General features: G+C 41.6%; 2 protein-coding genes across 2 annotated transcripts; both read left to right on the forward strand.

Moving 5' to 3' along the window:
* The first annotated feature begins 2,571 nt into the window (after positions 1-2,571).
* On the forward strand, positions 2,572-12,319 carry LOC124285190. Its single transcript, XM_046721379.1, has 3 exons — positions 2,572-2,883; positions 7,064-7,181; positions 9,414-12,319. The coding sequence occupies exons 2-3, from the start codon at positions 7,076-7,078 to the stop codon at positions 10,787-10,789; spliced, it is 1,482 nt and encodes a 493-aa protein (XP_046577335.1). The 5' UTR covers positions 2,572-2,883; positions 7,064-7,075; the 3' UTR covers positions 10,790-12,319.
* LOC124285586 (ankyrin repeat domain-containing protein 17-like) lies at positions 10,980-11,876 on the forward strand. Its single transcript, XM_046721842.1, has one exon. It carries the CDS (start codon positions 10,980-10,982, stop codon positions 11,874-11,876), a length of 897 nt encoding a protein of 298 aa, XP_046577798.1.
* Positions 12,320-16,626: the final 4,307 nt, after the last annotated feature.

A 16,626-nucleotide genomic window follows, 5' to 3' on the forward strand; every position in this document is an offset into this window, starting at 1 on the left:
TTTGGCATGAAATGCATGTGGACCCGGTTTTTGTAAATATCTCTTCATCCAATGACCCAATCGATCTCAAACTGTGCAAGTGGATGTTTTGTCAGACAACCTAATCACATTGTAAATCACCGATTTTATGCATTTGTATTAAAGAATCTGTCTATGTAACTGTCAACAAAATAAACAGCAGAACGCAGACGGCTTGCAGAGGGAGGGAGCCAATGACCTGTAACAGTGGCAGTGTTGGGTCATAAAGGTCATGATGAAGAGATATTTACAAAAAAACGGATCCACATGCATTTCATGCCAAACTATAGAATCCAAGAAGGGACATTGTCGCTATGTCGCATTGTCGCCCTTTGGATGAATAAAAAATGTTATTCAAAGCGCGACAAATGGACAAAATGTCGCGTTGTCTCATTGATGCATTGTCGCACTTTAGTCAATTTTGCTACTTTTTGCTTGTTTCTGTGAGGGGGACAACGCAACAATTTCCCTTCTAGGATTCCATAATAATACAATCACAACTGCCTGTTACTGATTGTTTACGTTTATCGAGCATGTTGTATTATTGCACGATTTGGGGGCATGGATGGCCCAGTCATCTGAAGCTGCCGCATTTCTCTGTTCACGGTTACGTCTCTTGGACACGCCTGAGGTATAATGATTGGGGATCCGAATCCAAGATCGCCCTGTATATAGGTCCGTCAGTACCTTGCCATGGTCGTGGCCTGCAGCATGTTGGACTTTCCTCAAACTCCCTCAAATGAAATATTGTTGAAAGTGACTCACCCACGCACGCACGCACGCACGCACGCACACACGCACGCACTCGCTCAGCATTCTATTTTGTTCAAACTGTATCAGAACTTGTTGTCCACGCCTCGCCGAACAGGGCTCCGTTCCCCAATGCGATCTTAGCGCTGAGACGGTCATAAGTCTCTTACTTCAACATTGTCTCACGACTGTCGTAGCGCTACGATCGCTTTGTGAAAAGGAGTCCTTGGTCGTATTTGAGATGTAGCCATTATATATAGATAGTTGTCCGATAGTTCGCATGTTTACAAAGTTAGATATAATAGGTCAGAAACAAGAATATTGTTTGTACTCCAAGGCAGTTTGTGAAATGATACATAATGTCTTTCTTCCCTGCGTACAAACATTTGAGTTAACCCTTTGTGTGTTAAAACGATGTTTTTGCGGCTTGTCATGATAAAGGGCTAGTATACCGACGATCTGTAAATGACTGAAATACATTGTGAAGAATACTCAATATCTCTTATTCGAGACACGTTAGTTGAGTATTCACTATTCAAGAGCAGCATTATATTAGCCCGGCCATAATTAAAACAAAACTTCTAACATAAAAATATTGTATTTTATTATTTTTTTAAATATTTCGTGAATAATTACATATCATCATGTTCATTGTCATGCCCTAGAGTTGGGCAAAAAGTTGTTACCAAGGGGATTTTGGAGATACCGAACATACGTCATCTTATTGTGAAACAAGCGTTACTGTCCAACATTGTTTGTTTGTTTGTTTGTTCACGCCGCAGCTATGTGGCAGCGGTCTGTAAATAATCGAGTCTGGACCAGATAACCCACTGATCAACAGCATGAGTATCGAACTACGCAATTTTGATACGATGACATGTGTCAGCCAAGCGAGCGAGCCCTTTGCGTCAAGCATCGGTTGCGACAAATATGGGTTACTGAAGACCTGCCAAACCAGAATTTATTTCACAGATTAAGTTTTGTAAAGTGGTCAATCGAACCCGGGTCTTCGATCTGACGAGCGAAAGCTTTAACCACTAGGCTACCCCACCGACCAAATACAACTTGTGTCATAAGTGTTCGGGTCCGACTGTGATACCTGGTGCTTTGATCATGCTATTGACCATGTGTTTGACTCATTTATGTAAGTGAAATAACTAGAATATAGCTTCATGCGGCGTAAAACAACATACCAGCCAACAAACAAACACACGGCAAGGTGCACACATAGACGTGTTACACAGTATAAAACAGATGCTGGGTGGGGTTGCACAAAGTGAGCCCAGGTGACCGTAACTCCCCTACCTTAACATAGACTAACGACAGTCTTAGCGCTAAGGTGACCGTAACTCCCCTACCTTAACATAGACTAACGACAGTCTTAGCGCTAAGGTGACCGTAACTTCCATACATTAACATAGACTAACGACAGTCTTAGCGCTAAGGTGACCGTAACTCCCACACCTTAGCATAGACTAACGACAGTCTTAGCGCTAAGGTGACCGTAACTCCCACACCTTAGCATAGACTAACGACAGTCTCAGCGCTAAGGTGACCGTAACTCCCACACCTTAACATAGACTAACGACAGTCTCAGCGCTAAGGTGACCGTAACTCCCACACCTTAGCATAGACTAACGACAGTCTCAGCGCTAAGGTGACCGTAACTCCCACACCTTAGCATAGACTAACGACAGTCTCAGCGCTAAGGTGACCGTAACTCCCACACCTTAGCATAGACTAACGACAGTCTCAGCGCTAAGGTGACCGTAACTCCCACACCTTAGCATAGACTAACGACAGTCTTAGCGCTAAGGTGACCGTAACTCCCACACCTTAGCATAGACTAACGACAGTCTCAGCGCTAAGGTGACCGTAACTTCCATACATTAACATAGACTAACGACAGCATCCAACACCAATATCAAGCCATTTCCGTTACCTCTGTACAGTACATATATGTCAGCGTGACCTTCTAATTGATTGTTGTCAATTCATTGGACCATGCATACAGGTAATTGGAAACAGAAAGTAGCATATATGACGTCTCTACACATCTCCCTGGATGTGTCTGTGTGGGAAAGGAAATGTACCCCATAACCACAGAAATTTCAGGTAGGACCTCACTAAAATATTAATATTAAAATTGATACATATTGTATGAATTCCATAGAAATTTGTTTTGTTGTTGAACGCCACACTCCCCACAGCGAATCCCAAATCATAGTACTGAGATCAACCGATCGTCAATGCACTAAATCGAACTCTGAAAAGGTGCCATCAGTGCCCCTGAATATGTGACAACAGTCTGTTACCATCTGAAACAATAGATCAATAAACATTCACACGTCGTTGATACATGAAATGCTATTTCCGAATTATTACAGTTCAAGGAAATCAGGTCAGATAGATTTCCAAGAAACCGGTCGCTGTCAAAAGCCAGGCAAGTTGTCGTGGGTACCTGACTCTTTAGGGGAACTGTGCCCTACCCCCAACGGGACATTAACGTGTAATTTTACTATTATATGACATCTCTAGGAGTTAATTTCTCGCTAATCTTCTCATTCTTACCAATGTCTCTAACGTGCCGAAAAAACCCCGTTTGTATAGATTATTGAACATTTCAAGCTTGCAGTTGTGATATGTATATATTGACATGTATATTTATGTTTAACACTAACATACATTATCAACTTCTGTGTTTCCTGTATAACCAGTCCTTTGTATATGGAATAAAATTATGTTTCTGTAATTTTTACTCCTTTCGTTTAACACTCTGCCTTTTTACATCACCTCCGTGTTTGTAAACACACTAAGCTGCTGCCTATTGCCACGTTACCATGGCTATGTCTGTTTGGGAAAGGAAATTTACCCCATAACCAAAGAATATTTCAGGTAGGGCCTCAATAAACTATGAATATTAAGATGTAATAATTATTGTAAGAATTCCTAATAAAACACAATCAATCATCAATGCACAGGTCACAATACAACCAGTATGTGATATGATGTGTATAGATTTATATAAATCGAACGCTGAAAAGGGGCCATCAGTGCCCCTGAATGTATGACAATAGTCGGTTACCATCTGAAACAATAGATCAATAAACATTCACACGTCGTTGATAAATGAAATGCTATTTTCCGAATTATTACAGTTCAAGGAAATCAGGTCAGATAGATTTCCAAGAAACCGCTCGCTGTCAAAAGCCAGGCAAGTTGTCGTGGGTACCCGACTCTTTAGGGGAACTGTGGGGAGATGAACGTGTAATTTCACTATTATAAGACATCTCTCCGTGTTTATTTCTCCTGAATGTTCAATGTATTTGTAACGTTTCGAAAAAAAACCACAACGTTTGTATAGAATATTTACCATTTCAAGCTTGCAAATGTTATATTTAGCACTAACATGTATTAACATGTATTAGTCCTGGTTATGAGGAATAAAATGATGTTTACAGCATCTTTTACTTATTAGCTACAAAAATAATCTTAATTTAGTTGAAGATGAAATACACGTTTTACTTTATTGTAAAGCCTACTTAGATATATGGAATAAGTTTCTGGGTAAATATTTGAAACATCCTATTTCACAAAACAGCTCTATAAACATAATGACTTCAACAAACATAAATGTTATAAATAATTTGTGCCTATTTTTATATAATGTTGGGAAAAGAAGAGATTCTGATGTTTTTATGTAAAACCAGGGATAATCTACAACGTTATATAGTCTCCCTGGTAAAACGCATGTAACTTCTTATCATATTTATTAATGTATTTTGGGCCAGTGGCCTATTACTGAATAAAATGTCTGTCTGTCTGTCTGTCTGTGTATACTTATTTCATTTTAACACTTCGCTTTGTAACATCACTTCAGTGTTTGTAATCACAATGGCTGTCTATTGACAGCAGACCGTGAACAAATCCCCAAGTACATTTCGTTTTTCGTCACCTCGATTCTGTAGGGACTGTTAACTGTACTAACTTATAATGCAATGTCTAGTCGATGCTTGGCAAGCTTAACAATAGCTAAGGTCACGGTCGCTTGCAGGGTATTCAATGTTGTGTTGCCCGGTCGGGTAGTGTGGCGAATGACGCAACCATATCGCTATAAATATACATACACAACACACAACACACAAAACCAGCCTAACAACATTTCTTATTTTGAAGCATAACGTTGGATGGTATATTAAACGTCATTAAATTTAACGTCGCTTTGAGCAGTGTACCCGTTACATCTCGGGCGTTATATTCTATTCTACCATGACTACGTGAAATACTCGAAGTTGATTGGACAGTCAATACCATTAGACACTATCAATTGAAAATATGTCTGATTTCATGACGCGTTCGGCTTCAAATGAAATTTAGAGACTATCAATTCGGCCTAACATTCATCTAATTTCCAAACACAGTACGTTTATATCCTAAGTAATAGATATAAACATAACACGTCAGTGCAAAAGAATACCCTGTCTTTATCATGACACAGATACCCGTGAAGATCCAGGTTAGGATAGGTCTTTTTAGCAATCCATGCTTGTCGTAAGAGGCGACTAACGGGATCGGGTGGTCAGGCCCGCTGACTTGGTTGACACATGTCATCGTATTCCAGTTGCGTTGATTGATGTTGATGCTGTTGATCACTGGATTGTCTGGTCCAGACTCGATTATTTACAGACCGCCGCCATATAGCTGGAATGTTGCTGGGTGCGGCGTTAAACAACAAATTAGCCAACCCAGATACAGATTCCGTTTTGTGTAAAGGACAAAATAGTTGTGCAAATCAAATAAATGGTCCACAGAAAAGCCGTGATGACATCAGGTGTTGGCAAAAGAGGTTAGCACATCCTGCACTCCCGGTAGCACCCGCTATTTACACAATTTACCCCACAAGTAAGTATTTACACAGCAGTAGACCTGGTAAGCAAGGGAGGGCGGCCCCTTACCAATCAAATAATCGGGGAACAGGAAAATCCATAACTTCTTTGAGTGCAAGAAATTTAAGGTATCACATTTGATCTTTTACTTGATAGGAGTTTACTTCCAGTGCTTGCAAGTAAAGAAAAGCTTCAATCTTCGGGCTATTCACTGTGAACGATGCTTTCCAACCTCATAGTGTTTGATCAGGTAGGGCCTCAATAAACTATGAATATTAAGATGTAAGAATTATTGTGAGAATTCCTCATAAAACACAATCATTCGTCAATGCACAGGTCACAATACAACCAGTATGTGATATGATGTGTATAGATTTATATAAATCGAACGCTGAAAAGGGGCCATCAGTGCTCCTGAATGTATGACAACAGTCGGTTACCATCTAAAACAATAGATCAATAAACATTCACACGTCGTTGATACATGTAAAGAAAAGCTTCAATCGTCGGGCTATTCACTGTGAACGATGCTTTCCAACCTCATAGTGTTTGGAACGAGCTGAGTGGCACCAGAGTTCGAAGCGAAAAGGAGTTTGGGAGACAGCTGTTGGATTAATTGACATGACCGACTGGAGGCAATCGTCATTATGAGTAAGTGAGTGAGTTTAGTTTAACGCCGCACTCAGCAATATTCCAGCTATAAGGCGGCGGTGAGTAAATAATCTGGACCCGACAAGAAGAATGACTGATCAGAAATAACCCATACACCTACACAAATACTCCGAAATTGAATTCCTGTTTTAGAACCATTATAACATTGTTTATTGATATAAATACGACAGTCCTCCATATACTATTTTCAATGATCCTATACCCTCGAGTATATATCAACATACTCGAATAAGTTGGATAACTGGTGATGTTGGACAGAGTGTTTCGCCGAATTTAGAAAACCTCGTAATGTCTCTCAATGTAACGTGAATAGATTATTTAAATCATTTGGTAATAGATTTGATAAACTATTCACTGTTAAGTAAGACTGGGATGTAAATAACGATTGAACCGCAACAAGATTTTTCAGATCCATTCAAGATGATCCTACTGGCTGATGTGGTTACCATAACGAAGGCAGCCTCATTTACTGGTTCCATTGTTTGAATTATTATGATAATACATCAACATGTTATTTTGACATTAAAACCTATAATCACAAAACCGTGATGTGTGGAAATAGTGTGTTTTAAGAATGTATTCCAAAAAGGCAAACCTCAGGTAATACTTTGTATGCTGGTTGTATTCTCGTCCAGTATTTGATGGACAAACTGCTAATGTTTTTACTGGGACGCAATATGTGACTGCAATGAGACCGCAAACTTGTAAACTGAAGTTTGTGTACTTGTTTTTTCTAGAATTTGGTGAAAATGGGGAACTGGTGTTCATGTATTAGAAGGTCATCGGCGACTGGCTCGGTGACCGGCCCGGCACCAAGGAAACAAAGGAGACAACCCGTCTCAGATCAACCATGTGGTAAGATGATCACAGGTTCTTACTCAAGATCCTGTTCCACGGCAACTCTCTGCCAGTCCTATTAAATCAAGAACATCGTCTCCTTCTTCTTCTTCTCTACTACTACTACTACTACTACTACTACTACTACTACTACTACTACTACTACTACTACTACAACTACAACTATACTACTACTACTACTACTACTACTAGATAACTATGGTCGAGTTAAAGTGAGTAAGTGAGTTTAGTTTTACGCCGCTTTTAGCAACATTCCAGCCTATATCACGGCAGGGGACACCAGAAATGGGCTTCACACATTGTACCCATGTGGGGAAACGGTTACGGGTCTTCGGCGTGACGAGCGAACGCTTTAACCACTAGGCTACCCTACCGTTTCGGTGAGTAAGTTTCACTTACAACAGTAGGCGATATGTTGCGTACACAACCACGTTTGACTGCTACTAGGGGGGTCATCAATTTTGTACATACAAATATTTAGAAATTATGCTTTAAAAATATGGGAGGGGGGGCGTTGATTTTGCACATGGCATGAAGGGAAGGGGGTGTCACTCACTTTGTACATACATTTTAGGGGGGTCAGTCAAAATTGTACATGCTTCTCAATAAAAAGCATCACCCCTTCATAGCCATAAATTATGAACGGTCCCTAACCTGCTGTACATGCACATGGATTCGAAGCAGATCTTCCACGCGACGAATGAACGCTTTAACCACGCTGCTACGCATAAACGGGATTGGAAGGGTTCGCGAGAAAACACAGGTTGTTCAAGACAAAAAAAAACTTACCGAGAGCCAGGGGTTACGGTTCTACAATTGTGTAAGGAGTACAAACTGATGTTACGAGTTTGGCCGAGTGGGTACGCCAGACATCACGATCGTGGGTTCGAATCCTATTTCGGCCCTGTTATGGTTCCAAGTTTGTCAGAACCATCCCTGCACTCGTCGATTTCACCCAGGTGGCAGGCCAAAAGCGGCGTAAAACTAAACTCACTCACTCTTCCCTCCCATAATACACTTACAGGCGATGATACAATAGAATCACCCAGGTACTTAATCCAAGTCACTGACAAATAGACACGCATATTAGGGACATGGTTTTGTTGAATGGGAGTCGGAGAAATATAGATAATATATATAGATATAATGAATATAGATAACTGTAGGAAACCTGCTCGTAGTGTCTCGAAAGCAAATGAAGCTAGGCTGATACACCTCATTGCATATATTTCCTTGCATAAGTGTATACTAAAAGAGTGAGTGAGTTTAGCTTTACGCCGCACTCAGCAATATCCCAGCTATATGGCGTCAGTCTGTAAATAATCGAGCCTGGACCACACAATCCAGTGATTGACAGCATGAACATCGATTTACGCATTTGGGAACCGATCACGTGTGGTCAACCCAGTCAGCGAGCCCGCAAACCGAAACATGAGTTATTAACCAATTCAGACAATGACCTACTTTTCAGCCGATCCGAATTTTCTCGGGTGAAAGTGAAAAGAGACTCTACAAACAACTATGGTTACACTAAATTCCAAATCCCTGTTTCATAAGAAAATTGTATTTATAAATGAATTTGAATATTAAAGTTTAATAAAATCGTATTTCTATATCTTATGGCGAGACCTCACAGACTGCCCCTGTTTGATGAAGTCGTAAAATAATTCACAATGCATCTGGTTCACAGATTACACCTGTTATGTGTTCTTTGCGCTTATTCAGTGTATTTTTATACCGTACAATGTGATTGATATAATATCAAGTCCGTACCAGACCGCCAAACCTTTCTAGCGGCCGAGCCTCGTTTTGAGATTTCCACGATTTCCAGATTTCCGTTTGTCAGAGCAATCTGTACGACAGAGAACGCTGCACGACGTGGTTGCAAGGATTATAAGGAACGTAGTGTTGCAACATACAAGTGCTTATATGTATCAAATAATACTGATTAATGTTTGTATATCCAGCTGAATGAGTTGGTCTCAAAATTCTGGACTGGTTATTGTACTAAGTTGCGCAATAGGACGGAACCCAGTCAGCCGGAAACGAGACTGTTGTGTAATCAATGTTTTGACTTGCCACCCGATCCCGTTAGTCGCCTCTTACGACAAGTATGGGTTAATGAACATGAATTCACAAAGAAAGAAATGAAAAGCCATTTAAGATATGATAATTGATAGTATCGACTAGTAAAATGTATAATTACAACCAACTTTCTTTTCGTTTCAGAACGCATCAACACAAATCAGGTGGAGCGATGTTTTGTGGATATCCATGTTCTGAAAAGAGCAGAGGATATTTTGGAGAGACACAGCCATGTCGCCATCATTGGAGCGGCTGGAGATGGCCAAACCAGCATTGCTGCAATGATTTATGGCAAAAGGTCCAAGTATAAACCACTGTTTGTTCAACATATCGAAGATTTTGACGTTGAAATAATCGCCTACAGACGTTGTCACATGCTGGTTATATTTGATGACATATTTAACGGTCTTCGTTTCTCAACAAAACTTGAGAAAATATTCAGAGTGTTGGCCGACAGCCTGATTCACGATGCTCCGTCGAAACAAAAAATAACTCGAAATAGCAACTCAAAGTGGGAGAAACCCAGGTCATCCTTCAAACTTAGGTTTATTTTCACATCTCGAAAATACAACTGGAACAGAGGATGCTCCAGATTTCATCGGTTTAAATTCAGTTTGTTCAGGCCTGAAACAGTCGTGGATATGACCAAAGAATATTGGACACCTGAAGAAAAGAAACGTCTCTTGCGTTGGTGGATGGCAAAATATCAGAAAGTTGAACTCTCTGACAAGGATATACAAAATATTATCCATTCAAAGAATATCGGATTTGGGTTTCCTCTTATCTGTAGTCTGTTCTTCCCCACCCCTGTGTTTCAGATGCACCCTGAAGACTTCTTCCAGAACCCTTTGACCTACCTGAGATGTGACCTTGACCCCATCATTCGGGAAGGTAGCAACAGATCAGCAGCCATCATACTCCTCATCCTGTGTGGAGGGAGTCTCAACCTTGTCACATTTCTGTCGGAAGCTGACTTCGCGAAACTCTTCAAAGTTGTCCAAGGTGTTGTTGAATCCTGTACTCGGACAGGCATTGGTGACGAGATAAGGAATTTCACTGGCACTTTCTGTATAGTTGAGGACCACATCGCTTCCTTCTCTCACCCGTCGGTATATGATGCTGCAGCATGTGCGCTAAGTCACCTGAATCATGTGCTGTTGCTGCAGTACTGCTCTCTGAAGTTCTTGAATGAGCGTGTGAGACTGAAGAAGACGCTTCAGACACCAACTACTGATGATGTCACTAACATGATTTACATCAGCCCTGCTCTACACCAAATTGTCGTGGGACTTGCTGAAGGTATCCGACAGAAATGTTTCAAGTGGACAGTCACACATCCTGCACTCAGTAACGACACCATTGCCTCGTCCCTTGTGGCCCAATTGGGTGATGAGTTGACAAGGATAGTGCAACAGACAGACAAAACCTTTGGGAAGTGTTTTCTGTATTGGACGTCACTGACACATTATAATGCACTGTTTAAGGGTGCATTGAGCACTTTCAATCAAAAAACAGATTAAGGAAACCGAATCTAATATTTATGAAAGTGCAGCGGTATGTGCGGAGAACCATAAATTTAAACATGTTGTCGATATTGTAACCCAATTGAAACTAGAGGACAGGTTCAATGCAGATTACAAATTAAATAATGGCAAAACTTTGCTTCTGGTTGCTGCAGAGGTAGGTGGTGAGGACGTGTTCACTTTCTTTATGAATGAAAACGCTGATTTAACATCGGCAGACCCAGATGGACTTACCAGTATTCATTATGCCTGTATGAGTGGGAACAAAATCATAGCAAAGACTGTCTGTGAAAAAGCTCCCGATATGATCAATGACCGTGACAGTCAGGGAGTGACATCAGCGTTGATAGCCTCTGAAATGGGTCATGATAAAATCCTACAGCTTCTTGTATCCAAGGGAGCAGACGCCACTCTGTGTGACAACCAAAATCGGAACTGTCTGCATGTTGCAAGCTGTGCAGGACGTCTCTCCACAGTCAAATATCTCCTTGGGCTGGAGCGGTTCAACATAAACTGCCGTGGTGGGAGATTCAAACAAACACCTGTCATGATGGCGGTCCTGAATGGACATGACGAGGTGTATAATCGCCTTGTGTGTGAAGAAGCTGATCTGTCACTTTGTGATACAAACAACAGGGACTGCTTGATGTTGGCGAGCGAAGGTGGACACACATCTATAGTTGCAAACCTGCTGTCAATGAACACGTTTGATATCAACAGGAAGAGGAAGTGGGACGAGCAAACTGCAGTTATGCTCGCAGCTAAAGGTGGTCATTTTGACGTGTACAATCTTCTTGTGACAAAGGAAGCTGATCTGTCCAAGTCAGATCTGTTCAATAGCGACTGTCTAGTTTGGGCATGTATCGGAGGGAACGTCAAGATTGTACGTCACTTGTTGTCTATGGAACTTTTTGACATCAATGAAAGATATCGCTTGAAATTAACTCCAATCATGCATGCAGTGTACTCTGGACACTATGAGGTTTTAATCTCCTGGTGGAAAATGGAGCTGATCTGTCTCTTAAAGATGCTGAAGACCAAGACTGCCTTATATGGGCATGCAAGGGAGGTAACGCATCAATAGTGAAAGACCTTCTGCATTTGAAAAGATTTGACATAAACAGGATGGATAGTCTGTTGCAGCAGACCCTATTAATGGAGGCACAAACTGGAGGCCATGATGAAGTGTTCGATATTCTTGTATCAAAAGGGGCTGAATTGCCACCGTCCGATACGTGAAACAGTCAAGGTCTATTGTTTGAATTACGAAGGGATGCGTTGAACAGAACAGAAGGGAACCGGAATGTCTTCTGCAGGTGATGTCCTCAGAGTATTGATCCGGGCACCACTGCCTCCGTTTGGCTGCTTCAGGTTGATGAACAGACAACTTTGTACCAGGACAGTATTTCAGTTATGCTGTGTTTCAGTTTGAAGGTGAAGGAAACCTTACATGATCTTACAAGGTCCACGTGTAGGTTCAGGATTTCAATAACGGACATTGAAACCCGTGTTGATAACTTACATTAAGTTTTAATCGATTGCATGCGATGGTAGCGTAGCGATCGGCAAAGCAGGCGGGTGGGGTACACCGAAGTGTCCGGCCTTGTCATACTGTATTGTACTGTGAAGCATTTCGATTCGGGGGTCATCTTAGATTTTATATAAATGATATTGTTAAAATCTTTAATCTGATTCCTCGCAAAGACACGAGGGCCTGTGATATTACATTGCCTCTTATTTCCTTGGCAAGGAGATATTGTTTGCCTGTGTTTTTTCGGGTTTTTTTGCTGCTGTTCTTGTTTTATTGGCGTAGGAATATGCGTGCGTGCGCGTGTGCGTGTGTGTGTAGGGGTGTGTGTGTATTTTTTACTATCAAGGCTAGAACTATTGCTGTGTGTGTGCGCGTGCAGGTTATGATACTCCCAAAAATAACCCGTCCCGGGCGGTCGGGCAGGTATTTCGAACGCTGGTGTGTGTGTGCGTGCCTGCGTGTACGCGTGTGTATGTAGGGGGTGCATTTTTTACTATAATGACTAGAACTATTGCTGTCCACAAATATGCATATAAGATAACAATTGGACAAACTCTTCGTGCATGTGTTTATTGTTAACATTAAATATCTAATGAAAATGGCAAAGCCCTCCGTCAATGTGTATATTGTTATATTAGATACCCAATGCACTTTGCATATCTTTCCATTTGTGTGTATAATTTTATATTAGATACCTATTGCAATATGTGTATATTATTATACTATATAAGTTATCAACAGTGAATAGCTCTCCATACATGTGTATATTGTTATATTATATGTTATCAACAGTAAATAGCTCTCCATACATATATATATTGTTATATCATATATACTAGCCACATAAAGAAACTGTGCATTGTCAAAATATTATCCCAGTTGATAAGTACGATAACAATGTCAAAGGTACATATAAACTTAAATGGGACCATAACAAGTCGGGAGAATTTCAATTGAAAAGTCAATCACAATGACGTCACGAGTCCACAAGCGGGACAGGGGTCAAAGCTCAATAACGGGTATATCCACCATCGGCATTGAGAACAGCAGTGCATCGACGACGCATAGAGCCTATCAAACGTGCAAGGAAGGCTTGTGGGATGTCACACCAGATTCTCTCAAGTTCTGTTGCAAGGTCAAGGACGTTATCTGGCGGATGAGGAAGACAGCGTAGACGTCGATCCATCTCGTCCCAAACATGCTCTATCAGGGAGAGATCCGGTGAATTTGCAGGCCAAGGCAGTAAGTCAACGTTGTGGTGTTAGAAGAAATCCATAGCAACCCTTGCCGTATGAGGGTGGGAATTGTCCTGTTGGAATGTTAACCCAGGGCCATGACGTTGCAGAAAAGGAATTGCCACAGGTCGAAGAATCTGATCCCTGTAGCCCACACCAGTTAAGTTGCCCTGAACAATCACCAAAGGAGTCCTTTGGCGTGCTGTTATTCCACCCCAAATCATCTGGGAACCACCACCAAAGCGATTCCTCTCCAAGACACAGGCCTGTGCATAACGTTCTCCCACGCGTCTATAGGCACGTCCACGTCCATCCCTATGGGAAATGTTAAACTTGGACTCATCTGTAAAAACAACATTTCTCCACTAAAACAAGGGTCTGCGGACATGATTTCGGCACCACATTCGGCGAGCTTGTCGATGACGTTGTGTCAGGATAGGCCGTATGGCGGGACGTCGTGGTCTGATCCCGTGATGACGTACACGTCGTCGAACTGTGTTGGGGTGGATACGGCGAAGTCCTGGGATGGTTCTGGCTCTGAAACCTGTGGCGAAGATGGGTCACCCTTATCCATATGTCCTGTCTTGGCGTTGTTACACGTGGACGTCCAGAACGTGGCCGATCGATGACGTCATTTGTGTTCTGGTGGCGTCTCACCAGTGCAGAAATGGTGTTCCGGTGGCAGTGGAAATGTGCAGCCACTTGTCGTTGAGACATTCCCCCACGGACCATCGCAATGGCCTCATGACGTTGTGCAGACGTGAGCCTTGGCATGCTATGCGTTTCAATAGCCGTTTAAATTTTTGAACGATCGCAAGGGAAGGGGTTGAGCTTTCCAAAGTAACAGTATTGTGTGACATTCATTTGCTCTGTTTCTCTTTCCCGGAATGCACGTGCAACAACGTATTGCACGTCTCAAAGACGAACCCACTGACGTCACGGAACGTGCATGCATGTTGGATATATCTCACTAATCTCTGAGTTTGAGTTGGGCATTCTTGCTATGATTTCTTCTACTGTCCTCATGGGGGTGCTGTCGCTTCAAAGCCTTGTTGAGGTCAATTGGATCAATACAAATCCGTATTTTGTATGTGTTTTTTTCTTTATCACCATAGACGAGACCCAGTATCGGTTCAGTCATGGTGTGACACTCCTTGTTCCACCATTGAGTCTCTCCTGCATATATGTGTATATTGTTACAGGAATTAGGTACCCTGATCACAGGTACATGTCGGGGTCCAGCTCAGCACTGTATTCCAGGTAAGTTCCCCAGTCTTCCGTCGAATAAGTAGGGTATATATCATAATCTGTGCCCAGTGGTTCATAGTTTTGTGTGTTTTCATTGTTAGTTCACACACACTGTATACATCCTCGTCGAAGGATAGTAAGTTATACACTGTCACGTAGTCCTACTATAGGCTTGAGCTGTTGTTCTATGACATGAAAGGTTAGCAGCTCTTCTCTATCTTTGAATCTACACTTGATTTGGGTATCTTCCCAATGTTTTCAAGCTCCTCCATGACAATGTTACTATATATTGTTTGCTGATTTTATATAAGTTATCGCAACCTCTTTATGAAACCGCTTTCGGTTTGAAACCAAAAATAACAAAAATACGCTAATTTGTCAATTTAATGCATGTAAGACGTGGGTAATAAATAAAGTGACATCGGTCTCATTACATACGAATTATACGAAACTCGTCTTCCTATATTATCTAACCTCGCTTTCGCTCGGTCAGATAATAGTAAGGACACTCGTTTCGTATAATTCGTATGTAATGAGACCTCGTGTAGTATTCTCTATATATCATATAGGTTATCAACAGTGGATAGCTCTGAATGAATTGAATGACTATATCGATATGCAATATATTTAACAATATTTGTTGCACCCGTTCTTTGAAATTGCCAATTTTATTAAATGAACAACTTTCATGAATGAAATAATTGCTTTTATCCATATCCAAATCTTAGATGTTGTTCAGCCCAGAGCAAAGCCCATTCGAAAAACAGCATCCACAAATTATATACTGATTATGTCTAATGTGGATTTGTGGCGCTGCTGCATGAAACAGATTAGCTGAGTGTAACAACATCCATGAGAGTTCAGCAATCAGCAGTGTCACATGATGGTCCTGGACAACCTCAGGATACCACATTGCGGCTGTGGCAGGCACTGTTGCGGCGAAGACAAGCTTTCAGATAGGACAATGTTTCTTCTGCAATGACGGTATCCATGGCAACCACACAAACTTGGCGCCAAAATATTTCACGAAAGCTGAGCACTTCTGGTGACATTTTTTTGGCTCAAAATCCAGCAGACAGATCCAGATTCAGGGGGGTTTGCTCATTTTGTCGTGTGTCAGAGGATAGGCCGAGGTTGGCTGTACTACCATACTCCTTACTAGACAACAGGCAGTGCAGAATAATAGGAAACAATTACTCCGAACCGAGGCATTCACACCTATCAAACGTGCCTAAATCAGTTTAGTTTGACATATCGTAGTGGGACGGTGGGGAAAAGGATCTCCTTATCAGTGTTCCATTGATATGGTGTAAATCTGGTAGACCAGAGGTGACGTTTCCGCAAGAAGGAACTTGTATATAATGGGTTTACATAGGCGGATCCAGAGTGGGGGTGAAGGGGTGCGCACCCCCCTTTTGTCCTGAAAGTTTATTAAATGACCATTGAAATTCTGGTGAAAATGAAGTGTGCACCCCCCCTTTCTCAAAAAGCTGTATCCGCCCCTGGTTTAGTAGCTTTGACTGGAAGCGTAATACCGACAGCGAGAACCTCAGTAACAATGAGAGGGGGTATCATCTACAATAATCACACAGCTTTCTGGCAAGCATGAGGTCACCTGCTCGATCCCATACAGAATCCATATGGGAATTCTAGTCTCGTCCACGAGTTCACCCAAAAGAAATCAAATCACTAACGAGTAGAAAAACTATAGTAATTGTCCATCTGTACGTGGAATCTGGATACTGCCGTTGATAAGTGGCTGTATGATGTGTATTTACCAATATTTCACCCGCCCATCCAATTTCAAATACGTGTTTCTG

This window comes from Haliotis rubra, unplaced genomic scaffold (genome assembly GCF_003918875.1).
Source record: "Haliotis rubra isolate DU_JTF1 unplaced genomic scaffold, ASM391887v1 Scf11, whole genome shotgun sequence".
NCBI lineage: Eukaryota > Metazoa > Mollusca > Gastropoda > Lepetellida > Haliotidae > Haliotis > Haliotis rubra.

What these genes read in the sequence shown, in the direction of transcription:
- LOC124285190 (XM_046721379.1), top strand. Translation starts at nt 7,076, where the DNA reads ATGGGGAACTGGTGTTCATGTATTAGAAGGTCATCGGCGACTGGCTCG. An exon ending in CGTCTCAGATCAACCATGTG is followed by an intron (nt 7,182 to 9,413) that starts GTAAGATGATCA and finishes TTTTCGTTTCAG; the next exon opens with AACGCATCAACACAAATCAG.
- LOC124285586 (XM_046721842.1), top strand. Translation starts at nt 10,980, where the DNA reads ATGAATGAAAACGCTGATTTAACATCGGCAGACCCAGATGGACTTACC.